Source organism: Pristiophorus japonicus, chromosome 24, assembly GCF_044704955.1.
Source record: "Pristiophorus japonicus isolate sPriJap1 chromosome 24, sPriJap1.hap1, whole genome shotgun sequence".
NCBI classification, from domain to species: domain Eukaryota; kingdom Metazoa; phylum Chordata; class Chondrichthyes; family Pristiophoridae; genus Pristiophorus; species Pristiophorus japonicus.
Window position 1 is genome coordinate 17,836,423 of NC_092000.1, and position 14,285 is coordinate 17,850,707.

The 14,285-nt window shown below is 41.7% G+C and overlaps 1 protein-coding gene across 10 annotated transcripts in view; it reads left to right on the plus strand.

Moving 5' to 3' along the window:
* brd4 (bromodomain containing 4) overlaps window positions 1–14,285 on the plus strand; it is a 194,293-nt gene that overhangs the window by 147,091 nt on the left and 32,917 nt on the right. For all 10 annotated transcript variants that reach the window (XM_070867331.1, XM_070867335.1, XM_070867329.1 and 7 more), the window contains one exon: window positions 7,745–7,867. In XM_070867331.1, coding sequence (XP_070723432.1) covers window positions 7,745–7,867 — 123 coding nt within the window. The remainder of the gene's footprint in view (window positions 1–7,744; window positions 7,868–14,285) is intronic.

Sequence of the window (14,285 nt, forward strand, 5' to 3'; positions counted from 1 at the left end):
GGTGGCTGGTCACAAACTGATGAAAGCCCTGACTGTTTTCATTGTTCCCAGTTATCCCTGCAATACAGAGCACTCGCTTACTTGGGAGTCATTTTCGAAGGTTGAGGTTTATCTCTTCTGCAGATAGGACTGTCTAGTTAAAGCCTGTTTGAGGCATTTCACATAGCTTCTTGTGTTTCTTGTGCTGCAGAATCACATGCTTGTTTGTGTAGAACTGGTGAGATCAGACGATTGGTTTCCTAGGTAACGAGCTAATCTGGTTATCTTCAATGTTGCAAAATTCCGAAGAATTTGTGGCATTCTGGAAATGAAATAGAGAGCATGAGGTGTTGCATAATTTGAGTTTCACAAGCATCAAGGTTATGTGCTTTTTAAAAATTCTCTTCATCCCGAGGGCACCGACTCTTCCTGCAGCACTGTTGCGTTCGGCACTGGCAGGTCCAAGACCCTCTCACCCAAGATTTACATATTGGAACCCAGGGTGTTGACAAGCTACTGGAGTTTCATCAGATTTTACCGGGTACAATTCTGAGCAGAAACCCCAGCTGACTTCCGCCCCCCACCCTGCCGCCTCCTACTAAGCTCGGGGACACCGAGATAAATTGCAACTGCTGACCTTGCTGAAATCTGCTCAGACTGGAAATCCAGCCTGAGAACTGTGGTCCACCTGGAGTAAATCACCAGGCACTGCTTTTACCCAATATGGCAGAGAGAACTAATTTCAGTCTCTTCCTCCTTCTCCCCACTCCCCCCAAACCAGGAATTCAGAAACATGAGTTAGAGTTCAAAATTGAACTATAAGTTTGTGAATTTTTCAAAATTTTCTTTTGTAGATTAAGAGGGCCTGTGGTGCAGTCCCTAAGGTTTTCTACTTGTCTTCCAGCTTCAGTTCCAGGGCTGTGCTGAGCTGCTATATCCCAACGTGAATAGCAGTAGGAGTACCGCAGTTGGTTTCCTGCCCCTGGGCTACATGTGGTTTTAAAAACCAACCAGGGCTCATGCTCCAGATCGTTTTCCAGTTACTCCTGCTGTAAAGTGAGAGGAGAGGAGAGCTTCAGATTTGGCTGTATGTGCCCACTGTCGAATAATTTGTTAATCTGCGGTATTGATGCTCAGACATGAAAAATGGCTGCTTGGAGAAGGTATGGGAGGGTGGCTGGAACCATACTTCAGTAAGCCTTCAAGAGAAGGAGAAAATTAGAACAAAGAAAGTAAAGGATGGAAGAAAAGGCTTGATGTGCTAAACCTTAGTTTACCTTGATCTAAGGATACCTCTTAGTGGTGCATGGCCGTGCTCTGCAGTGACTCCAGTCAATGTGGTTATTGATTATATGAGGAAAGGTTAGGGGAAAGAGACTTTGTGACTTAATGGAATGGATGTTTCCAAATTTGAGTTGATAAAATTGATTCAGGTCATGAGCATAGGGTTGGAAAAATAAGGGACACGATTTAATAATTAGCAATAAATAAGGAATTTGGTGGAGCTATTTCTCATGGAGAGTAATAGATACAAGGAATTAATTATCTGGAAAGGTAATAGAAAAGAGTGGTTTTGATATCTAGATGTATTTTGGAAAATGCGTTGGATGGGAAAGGCTGGGCTGTGATCAATCAAATACATGTTGGGTCAAAAGATCTTTTTCAATTGCTAAAATCTCCACTGTTCATATGAACATATGAAAATGAAGAGGAGAAAAGACCAGCTGGGTTCTTCAAGCCTGCCCCATAACAGCTGTGATGCTTTAAGCACCATGATTCACACTGGCCCCCAGCCATCAGTAATCTCCTGGGTGAGGCAAAAAAAAATGTTTTTTAAATCCCCAGTGCTAATGCAAGAAAGATTTGGAAAATTCCTCTCGACATCTTTAGCTGCTCAAAACTAGTCTGGGGGGCCACATTGGCCATGATTAATATTACTTAGTATTCCACTTACCTCTTGAATGCTGTGATCTCCACCCCAGCCAGGAACAAGTCAAGCTCTCCGTTAAAGGTATGCAGCAAATTTGCGCTCACCTTACGAGCTGGCAACTTGTTCCAAAGGGCCACTGCTCCAAATACGCTAATCCAGGTAATGGTAGCTACTTGCTGAGGTCAATCATCTCCAACTGTTTTAAGTTTCAGGCTCCCGGTTTAACAATGACGAGTTTTCATTGTTAAAGTTTGTTCTGCATCTGTGACACTGATGTCTCGTGTGTGACGTAGGTGTAATGTATAAATATAGATGGAGAGTACGATTATAGTTGCCAATTTTTTAGAAATGAACTAATTTTGACAACCGCTGGCCTTGATGTTTACCATTAGTCTGTATTAAAGCCATCTCATGACTTGTGCACCATTGCCTTACTGAGCATGGGCAGGAGACTTGCTCATTAGTCTTGTGTTGCTTTGAGCTGACTGTTGGGGTGCTGACCATGAGTGTCCTGGAATGATTCATCTATTGTTTCGAGAGTAGCCATTGTGGAAAGTGCAAATCATTGTTCCAGACCATACAGCCAAAACTGAAATATCGAACCTCGAGGTATACTTCTCTCCTTGGTGCAGTGTGTTCGCACACCATTGTGGTGTGGGACTTCACCGTGTCACTGTGTGAAGTATTTTATTGTGCGATACTTTAGGGATGAATTTGTCACACTGGAGCAACCTATCTAACCTAATACACATAGACCTTCAGCAAGCTCTGATGGTGCAGTGCACCAAGGTAAATGTTCATTAACACTTGCCCCTATACAACATGCACATTCTGATTTACCAGTACTTTTCAATGGCCCTGCTACCCTGAGCTTGCAACAGACACTGACTTCGACAATCAGTGAAACTGTCCGCATGTGTCATGTGATGGAGAAAGGAACAGTCTGCTGATGAACCTTGTTGGCTGAAGTTACTTTTCATGTACAGTGAAACATTGCTAATCTGGGTTGAAGGGCAAGCTTATAACTCCCACATACAGCCTGCACTACTTTATCAGAGTATTGGATTGCTGTATCAGTGAATATGGTAACGTCTGTAAGCTAATCGCTGAGTTTGCACTTTGCTTTGTCGGTGGTTCATGCTCACTGCACTGCTTAACATACTTTGAGGCAGTGTGAAGAAACCATTTCTGGCCTGTTACGTGGTGTTAACCCACTAAAGTTTGTAGCCTGGTAGCACAGGACAGGAGGTCGCGAAAATGTTCCTCACATGTCACTATTCTTCAGTTAATGACAATTAAAATATTGGTCATTAAAGGAGAGCATGCATGTGTATAATGATTTCAGACTGATTGGAATAGTAGTGTAGTGATTATGGTCCTCGATTAGCAACCCAGAGAGATCCTGCTTTTGAATCCTATCACGGCAAGTTGTGAAATTGAATTCAGTAAATCTGGTAATTTGCGGACCGTCACTGGGAAAAGTGCCCTAAAGCTGTTGGACTGTTGTAAAAACCAACTGATTTAATAATGTCCGTCAGGCAATGTAACTCTTTCCCCCCCCCCCCCCCCCCCCATCCCATCGACTCTGACAGCCTCATGATTCTAGTCCAACTTTACAGTACTGACTTTTAATGCTCTCTGAAATTGCTAAGCAAGCTATTGGGTAGCTCAGGAACTTGGGATGGGCAATAATTGCCAGCATAAATATAACATTGTCTTCATTGTTAAGCTAGTTTCTCTTTAGTTTTCCACAGACATCTAAAATCTTTAGGAATTCTCAGTACACAATGAAGCTCTTAACATATATTGCAGTTCCTTCATTATAATGATACCTTTGGATAGTACACTTATTCATGGGATGTGGGCGACACTGGTGAGGCCAGCATTTATTGCCTATCCCTAATTGCCCTTGAGAACCGCTGCTGTCTGTGAGGTGGAGGTACTCCCACTATGCTGTTAGGGAGGGTGATCCAGGATTTCAAGGTAGTGGTATATTGACCTTTTTTGAGGAGTTGGCTATTTATTTTGGCTCGTTGAGGGCTCTGGTGACATTTCTGCTTTTATTACTTCTCTTCAGGTTGCTTTGTTTTTCTTCGCTCTCCTTATGGGCATTTCTCAGTGACTGCCCAAGTGGCCCTTATTTTGCTGTGAGCCCTAATAATATGTGGCGGTACGCTTTTCCATCAGACCAACGCTGGTAAGCCTGCCCCTGTTCTTGCCCACATTCACTCCGAGCAGGGTTAACTGGATCATGAGTGCTCACTTAAGTGTAGCAATAGGGGAGCAGATTATCACATCTGACTTTCCAGATGGTCTGGTTAACAAAGCATTCTCCCAGCCTCTGACTCAGGTTCTCTTTTACGCAGGTGCATATGGGTTTGTGCACATTCTAGATGGCAGTGGTAAGAAAATGAAGTTTAGGCTCATAATTTCTTGCATTGCTATCATGTTGTATTTTTCTATAACTGGCTACAAATTGCATACTTGGATATCTTTTGACCCCATCAGTTTTATCTCTCTCATGTGTATTTGGTCAATAAGTGAACTATTTTTCAGGTATGGTTACCAAGATAAATCGAGTTTTGAAAGAGGTGCTGGAGTTGACAAACCATACAAATCCAGAAAACTTCAAGGGGATTTTATTTTATTTTCTGGGGGAAAAAAACCTTTTGCAATAATAACGTAAGTAATGGGAGCAGGAGTAGGCTACATGGCCCCTTGAGCCTGCTCCGTTATCATAAGATCATGGGTCTTCTACATCAACTCCACTATGCCTCCGTATCCCCATATCCCTTGATTCCCTTCGTGCCCGAAAATCTGTCAATCTCAGCCTTAAATGTAATCAACAACTGAGCATCTTGAGCCGTCTGGGGTAGAGAATTCCAAATATTCATAACCCTCTGAGTGAAGAAATTTCTCCTCATCTCAGTCCAAAATAGTCGACCTATATAACCCCTAATTCTAGACTCTGCAGCCAGGAGAAATGGCGCCTCAGCCTGTCTACCCTATCAAGCCCTCTAAGAATTTTATACCTTTCATCTCTCATTCATCTAAACTCCAGAGTTTACTCAATCTCTCCTCATAGAACAGACCTTTCATCCCATAAATCAATCTACTGAACCTTTGTTGCACCCCCTGTAAGTCACATATATTCTTCCTTGGATACGGAGATCAAAACAGTACTCCAGGTATGGTCTTACTAAAGTCCTTTATAATTGCAGTAAGACTTCCTTACTCTTATATTCCAACCCCCTTGCAATAAACATACCATTTGTCTTATTAATTGCTTGCTGTGCCTACATGTTAACTTTGAGATTTGAGTACAAGAATCCCCCTGAATGCCAACATTTGCTAGTCTCTTGCCTTTTTGAAAAAGGTGACCTAAATAGGTAAACTGCCCAATGTACCAAATAATGATTTCATGTGGGAAACTTGGCCACGTCCCTCATCCCCCAACCTCCATAAATCCAGGAACATTAATGCTAATTGTAACAGCCCAATTGCTACTATGGCTGAGATCAAATAACTCCGCACAGACAAGGGATCAGACCTGGGATCCTCCGGGTCTCGGCTACTCGACGGATCTATCAAGGAGGTGTGAACGTTTTCATCATCTACATCACAATGTCTCAATCTTGAAAATCTGTAATCCTGCATGTAGGCAGGAGCTGAAGAATACTTTGAAATGGTGTCCTATCTTAATATTTAAAAAAAAAAAGAATTTTGAGCTGCTTGAGATGAGATGTTAATGCTGGGAATAGAATCCAGCCTCAGGCGAGGACAGTGCCGAACCTACCGCATCACCCGCTTCTTTTGGTATCCTTTTTATAGAGATTTGAGGGGTCTTTTTGTAACTGAGATCCGGATCAGTACCTCACAGTTGTGCACTCCTGGTTCTGGCCTCCATTTGGCCTTAAAATTCCCAATAACAATTGAATATGTGACTAGACGAAAGGCCAGTGGCGGGACTGGCCTGTAACTGCAGTGGAAATAAATCTTCCCAATTGTGGACACTTATTTTGACGGATGACCCCTTTTGGCCCGTATGAACAAAATATTAATGACGTGACTGCTGCCACTGAACTGGAAACGGTCCGTTCTGCCGGTTCCTCACGGGAGTGGGTTCATTTATAATGTAGAAACCGGGAAAGGAGCGAGCTGGTGAGAAAGCTGGGAGGTGAGCGGGCAGGTGAGAAAGCCAGGAAGGGAATGGGCTGGTGAGAAAGCCGGAAAGGGAATGGGCTGGTGAGAAAGCCAGGAAGGGAGCGGGCAGGTGAGAAAGCCGGGAAGGGAATGGGCTGGTGAGAAAGCCGGGAAGGGAGCGGGCAGGTGAGAAAGCCGGGAAGGGAGCGGGCTGGTGAGAAAGCCGGGAAGGGAGCGGGCTGGTGAGAAATCCAGGAAGGGAGCGGGCTGGTGAGAAAGCTGGGAAGTGAGCGAGCAGTCCCCCTACCAGTCTGTGAGGAAGTGTTCAAGAGCAATGTGATGCCATCCCTCTGATTTCTGAGAGAATGCTTTGAGCAACATTCCACCAGAAATCTTTTATCTAAATTATTCACTTTCATGTGAATAATTGACCTGTCCTGTGATTTTAGTCTAACTCTTCTAAGAATGTTGTTAGGGAGGTCTCCTGAATTTGGAGTATCCTGAGAAAGAGATTCTTTTGTTGTACTTCACGGTCTCAAGTTGTTAGCCTAGAGCAGGGAAGCCAAGGGAAGAATCATCAAAAGTATGGCCCTGTTTGACATTTTAGGTTGTGTGCGCATAGCCTAAAATTGACACTCATTTGCAAAGATTTACCCTAATTGGCCCGTGATGTGTAGTGTTGCACATGCCTTCGTTCCCTTATTGTTCATTCCCAATCCACTTAAATTTTGGGAAAAAAATGGAGGGGTACAATATTAAATGTTCGAGTTATGTGATTTCATCTAGAGTAAGGAAATGTTAGTTCGCTTGTGTTGAGGGGACAGGAAGACATGGTGCAGGTTATTTGTGCTGTGCTGTACAATGAGAGATGGTTCAATACGAGCTTCATGTGGTGTGCACTGAATTGTGAGCACATTGACGAAAGATGTTGCTCTTTGGGGCGTAATGTACTGTGCAGTAAATAACATCAACAACAACTTGTATTTATATAAGCACGTTCCAAGGCGCTTCACAGGAGTATTAGATGAAGAAATTTGACACCGAGCCGCATAAGTAGAAAATAAGGTAGGTGACCAAAAGCTTGGTTAAAGAGGTAGGTCTGAAAGAGCATCTTGAAGGAGGAAAGAGAGGCGGAGAGGTTTAGGCAGGGAGTTCCAGAGTTTGGGGCCTAGGTAACAGAAGACACAGCCACCAATGGTTGAGCAGTTATCAGGGATGCTCAAGAGGGCAGAATTAGAGGAGCGCAGACATCTCAGAGGGAGGGTTGTGGGGCTGGAGGAGATTAGAGATAAGGAGGGGCGAGGCCATGGAGGGATTTGGAAACAAGAATACGAACATGACAAGTGGTTTAACTTTTATTAAAAATATACTACTTTTAAGCAGGTAAACTTCAATATTATTCTTTTGTGAATGATTTAAGGAGGTATGAAGTACAGAACTTGACTACTGTAAAATCCCCATTTTAAAAACCAATGTGGCTGCTACAGGTACTGTGACTCAGCTTGATATATGAAGTAATTGTCTCAAGAACAAGTGTTAATGAAAATTTTGATCACTAGCAATCAACAAAACCCTAAGGTGATAAGTTACACAAGAGCTTGCGTGAAGCAACTTTTGTTGTAATCTAGTTATGTTGAGGCTTGAGCGGATTACTCTGTCCATTTTACTTACTTGATAATTCTCTTTGTACAGCTGAGAAGCATGACGTAAGCATGGATGTGGGAGGCCCCTCAAGAATGAGAAGCAGCAGCAGCTCTTCTGAGTCAGACAGTAGCAGTGACTCCAGCTCCTCTGAGAGCAACGACTCCGAAACAGGTTAGCGTCAATTCTTTCAGTAATTGAGCCTGTTTCTAACCTGGCGCTGGCAATATCCATTTCCCCTCCGCCCCACCTACTCTCCACACACCACCCACGATAAGTTTCCAAGCGGCAACCAGTGACTTCTAAATACAACTGCAAATACACACAGTTTGCCAGATTAATGGAGTTGGAGCTCTTTTGCCAATAGTTTCTCGTGTTAAAAGATCGACATGTCTGGAAGAAATTCTAGCGCTAGTCTGTTAAAGCTGCATAGAAAAAAGTGCAATAATGCTGACAATGACCATTGAAAGCCATAAGAGCTCGAGTTGCACTTAAATTATCAAGCAGCTTCAACAGAGATAAAATTGTTTTTCTTCTTGGGGGAAAAAACAGGATGGTGTTTTTTTTCTACCTCTCGTCTTACGAAAGATCAACACTTGACTACCGGCAAATGAAATTTGCTTCACCTATCTAAAATTTATGAAGGATTTCTGGTCAGAACTTACATGAGGAATGCTGTTTTCAAAAACATGGTGTACACCTGTGCGCAGTTTGTGTAGCCTTTCACATGGTCGGTGCTAACACAGTGCGCTCTAAGGTCACTGGGGCAGGTTTCAAGATATTCCCCAACTCTGTGTGGACTCCTGCACAATAAGGTACATGTGTGTTTAAAAAAAAAAAATAGTTTACATGAGCAGTAAAAACACAGCAAAAGGAGAGGAAAAAACCTTGTGGGCTACAGATCTTGCGGTGTCCCTTCAACTGTCACAATTGGCAGAAATGATCTAGGTTCTGCGTTCCACCGCTTCATCTTCACGACCATCGAACTCAGCGAGGCCTCTGCAATAACAGCAAGTAAGCTACGTTATTTTGTAAAATTATTGTTAATATTGTAGAAAATGCCCGCAATTAGTTTGTTGCTAGGCTGTAACTTAATCTTAGGGATCAGATATTTCAAACTTCGCTTGTGCAATTTGATATGGACCGTTGCCAGTCTTATATCATTATAGTCTTGTAATTCCCCGCCTAGATGTGTCCACATCACCGTCTTCAGAAAATGCCCGTTGTGCATTTCTGACAATGTCGGACCTTCCTAGCTAATTGTCACCACCCAGAACATCCAAGAGCCATTGTACAGCATTTGGACACGGAACCATTCTGCTCTCCATTACCTTGCATCCTATAAAGTTGATGTTTACTGCAAAAGCTATAATTCAGTCTGGGTTCTAAGACTCGAGAGCTGCACTCTTTCAGAATTCCTTGACTGAATTACAGCCTTGTAACTCTTCCCTATCCTGCATTCTGCATTTTATGCTTGCACTGACCATCGGAGAATAAACAACTTGAAACCAGCTGTTTTGACTGGTCTACTGTATAGGAGGTTAATGCAGTCACGTTTCCTTTATGCTTAGCATTTTTATTCGATCATTTCAAATTTTAGAACTTTTCAACTTTGACCTGGTGAGCTCCCCTCCACCCCCCCAAGTACCCTAAAATCAAAGTATTTGTTCCACCGAAGTAATCTGTCACACATTGATTATTTTTATGATGCGGCTGATTAAATTGATCAATAGGTTTCTAATCAACTTGTAAAATGGAGCTGCAGTTTACAGTAGGTGAATTTCATTATATACACGAGTTGATCATCATTATTTGGTGACAGAATTATTCTACGGTCCTCTTGCTCTATGTATTTAATACATCCAAAATAATTGTCAACAATTTTATTTTTGTATTATGCACTCCATTATCTCACATGTTACGTTATGTATGGCCTTTGACGGATGCTGTGATTTCTTACAGAAATGCTGTCTTTCAGACAAGTGAATTTTTTTTAGTTGTAAGCTGTACTTTTCTATAGATTGAATTGTGTAATAGCCACAGAGTGCAGAGTTTGGAACTGAGAGGTCAGCCAGCTGAATACGACATGGTGTGAATGATTCCTGCTGTGGTACAATACAAATACAGGTGCAACCTTGTACATAGGGGATGGGTTACAGTCATCTTTGGAAGTTGTGCGAACTGTACTTACGAGTCTGAAATTTCCTCATGGAATTACCAAACTTCCTTGGTTCATTAGGATTACCAGATAACTCTTTGGCTTCAGTAAAAGTACCAAATAAAAATTGCAATTCCAAGTATTTGGAGGCTTTTTTGAACTGTGGAGCAGCCGTCCCAGTAAATATCGTGCCACAGACTGTTTTGTGAGATGGGCCCATTTGTGTAGGGTCAACGTTTCGATCAGATCTGCTGATATCTTCGATTTTAAATTTAAGAAAAGCTGTGTCAATTTGTGGCACAATCTCTGGAAATTGCCTGAAATTTAGTGAACTAGCCACCAACTCTGTGTTGCCTTGTGTAAGATTGGTGCTGAGTGCATTGTATTCCGTATTGGAGAAACAGGTTTTGCCAGAACATGCTCTCAAATTTCAAGTTGTTTTATTGAATTGAACAGACTGGATATAATATATTTTAAATGGCTGAGTGCAGTCTATTAATGAAAAGTTGCTTCATTCAAATTTTAAGTACAAAATTCTCACTGCTGTGCTAATTACATTACTTCCTTCAAGTTAATCAAGAGTAGAAAGTGTATATATGCACTGCCCCAACTGAGTATCCATTCTTTATTATGTTCCTTTCACAAAACCTAAAAGATAATCTCGCTTGGGCCACTACCTCCAGCTGGTGTGCAGTTCCTCGGTGCCAGCAGCTCTCTGGTACATTGCTCATCATACGGTTTGTCAAGTAATTTGATTAGAGGACTATAGACTGAGCCTGATTCCGCTCTCACCCAGAACACCCCATTCCCACGCATGTGCTCGCTCAATTTCCAGCAGGGTCACTGCTAGTAATTCAACGGAAATGCTGCAGACTTTTGCTTCCCCCTAATTTGACTTCGATGGTACCACCCTGACTGTTGCTTTGGTTGCGATCAACTGATTCAGCACAGACCAAAAATCAAACCTGGAACCTTCCAGGCATTGGCTTTACCTGCTCAGCCATTGGGGCCAGAGTTTGCTATGAATGCCCACTGGTCACAGTCACGCACGTACACAGGGTATATATCGTATTAAGGTGCAATCAGCATTGCTATCTAAATGGCTGACTCAAATTAGTCAACTAGGAAATATTCCATTCCTGCGACTGTTTTAACTTCTGCCAAGTGTGACGTGCAATATAGCTCCAAGGTTCCTAGACCATGTATGTAGTTAAGGTTAAGTTATTGCATATCTGGATATTAATGAAAAGTGCAGTCCAGAATATAAAAGGGTTAAAACTTTTAACGACTGAGTAAGTAATTAATTATAGTATAGTGTTTCTTAAAATTTCAGTGCAGCGCATTCAACTGTTGATTTCTCAGCGAGGTTTGTGGAAGTATATCATGCGCAGGACTAGTCTTAGAATTTTTCCTTGTGTCAGATCCCACAGAGCTCTGAAAGGAAAGCCTTAATTAAGAATTAAACCTGCTTGGATGAGTTGACGCGAAGAATACTTGTTTTTTTGTTCTCCATCTCAGCTTCCAGTTAGTGGCAAGTTGTGACAAGCCCATCTGATTGAAATTGTCATGCTGTAACTATCTCTCCCCTGCTTTTTCCTCTTGCAGTCACTGGTGTTGCTGTCACCTGTTGACTATCCTCAAAAGAGGAAGAACGCATGATTGGGTGCACGTTACTGAGTGACAAAACATTCAGGGACAAGTGATTTAGGGAACTGTATCACCCATTGTGCATTTTATCCATCCTGCTATAGTCCTTCGTGTTGTATTTAAGGCAATATGCTTTAATATACAATACATGTCAATCATCTCATTGTCCCTACCACTATTGCCATCAGTGACAGACCTATAAACCACAAGTAGTTCACCCTTGTTATCTCTGTAGACATAACCTGACATCACCCTTCCTCGGAATTCGGGTGGGGGGGCGGGGTGCGAAATGAAGCCTACAGTGCAGCTGAATATCAATTCCTGGTCTTCCATTATGCTTTATTGAAATACTAGTTGACAACATTTGATGGGAATTCTGAGTACTATTTAAAAATTGGTTCTATATAGCACTTTCCTATTCTGGCCTTGTCTAAAATGGCACGGTAACTTCTCTCTCCCAGACCCCAAAATCCATATTTTCTCTTCCATGATCTCAATTGGGAGGCCTACATGATACAGCCGATGGTTACTTGCCTAGGTGCCAACCTGCTTGCAATAAAGGCTGCTTGGTAGAGTGATGCAGAAAGGTATACCTTCATTAAATCTAACTGGGATTTGTACTCTCGCTGTCTCGCCAGAGGGCAAGATCAGCTTGGACACATTCCACGTTCTGTCTCCTGGTAAAATGACCTGTGCCTTAGTGTTAATTGTGGTCCAGTCAATTCTGTTTCTCTGGGCTCTGATCATAGGTTACCTTGTTGGAAGTTACAACCTCACTCATTTGTCACAGTGGGACTGACCCACTGTAGTAAAATTCTGTATCTGATTTCTAAAGCTTTTACTAAAGTCAGGCAATGCTTGATGCCTTTCACTTTCGCACTTTTTGTTAGTAAATTTGATACCATTGGTTACTAGAGCACAAATCTTTCAGGCTTTGGATTTTGGTGTGCCTAAATTTCTTCTTTTTTAAAAAAAAAATACCTTACTAGTCCACAATTTTTACATTATTTATATAACGTGCATGATTTGGTACGATTTTGAATACTGCTGCCCTAATGAGGGATCTGTATATAAAAATAAAAATATATGGAGCATCAATTTAAATATTTAAGTTGCAGGATTTAGACTTTTCTCCACCGTGATTTCTGCTGAGCATAAGCGATGGTATTCTGGTTCGCTTTATTGTTGGTATGCTTGCACTGAAGGTGATTTTGACTGTGGGGCGAGACCCTTGTATTTTGGAGGTGGAATAAGATTCACTTTTAGGAGTAGAGAAGCTACAATAAACTTTGACCAGATATGCCATTCTCGGCTTTATTTGGGAACTAATTGAACGCGGCTACAGAAGTAAATGAATAAATCCTTAATATGGTTGGATCCAGATTGGTGTAGATTTGGGATTGATGCTGTGCGATCTTTTTGGGATCCAGATTTGTACGGATGTAGTGCTGTTTTACAGTGTTTGTCTCTGAATTGGTGTGGGATTGGGAATGGGGCATGCCGTGTCCTGTTTTTGGAGCAAGACTTGAGACATTTTGTTGGTGCATTATACTTGTAATCGTTTTGCTTGGAGTTGGCTTGGAGCAAGGTTCAGAACAATGCATTGCATCCCGGTTGAAATCTAGACTTGTGTGGGTTTTGGAAACGACGCATTGCATTTAGCCAGAAGTAACTTTTGGTAGACGAGGCAAGTGTAAGCAGCAAACTTTTGGCGTTTTATAAGTACTTTTTAAACTGGAGCAGCAGAACCAGAAGCTTTTACTTCTGTCTTTGGAATGGCATAGCTGGCCCCTCAGTCAAAACTTCAGCACTCATTGGCTACTTTTCTTTCCTTAAATTTTTTTTGTAAGCTAAAACAGATGAAATTTGTGTTTTTTTGGAAAAGAAACTGGATTATGTACACCAATTTTATTGTGATAAAACAATTCAGTGTTCCAGAACTGATGTTTTTTTGTATGCAATTGTATATCTTATTTATTTTGACTTTGCATGTTTTGTAATTGTGGAAAAGAACTTTTTTTTTGCTTTTAAAACATTTTGTATTTTACTTTTGACTTTGGGGTCACAGGGATTGATTGGAGTAGCTTTTTTTTTATACGCATTGCATGCAAGAGCAACCCCTAGTTAAAGTCTACACGTAGTGTTTGGCAGTTATTAAAATGAGATTGAAAGCTGTATTTCTGGTGCTTTTTTAAAAAAAAAAACAGCTGTTAAACAACTGGAGCTTAGAACACTTTATCCTGTTTATCGCCAAAGTATCAAGATGTCTCTCTGAGTTGCTTAGTCTGTAGTCCGCTCTACCTGCAGCTTAAGTGAGGTGTTTGCGTTGTACTATTAGTTTATGTGCTCATTAAACTGAGAAATCGTTATACTGGGAAGCGGTATTTATTTGGCACAACATTGTGTCCATGTTGTATGCCCCGATTCGAGACAACACAAGACAGACATAAGGAAAGGTCTTTTTTCACAGGTTTAGGCAGTTTTATGAAATTGCTTTGCTAACCATTTTAGCAGGCAGTACACTGGCCGTTTCTTTTTGATATTGTGTTGCAGCCTTGGGAAGAAAAAACACAAGTATTAGAAATTTCTATAGATTACATAAGAACATAAGAAATAGGCCCCTCGAGCATGCTCCGCCATTCAATAAGATGGACACAGCTCCACTTCCCCGCCTGCTTCCCATAATCCCTTATCTCCTTATCGATTAAGAAACACTCTATTTCTGACTTAAATTTATTCAATGTCCCAGCTCTCTGAGGCAGCGAATTCCACAGATTTACAACCCTC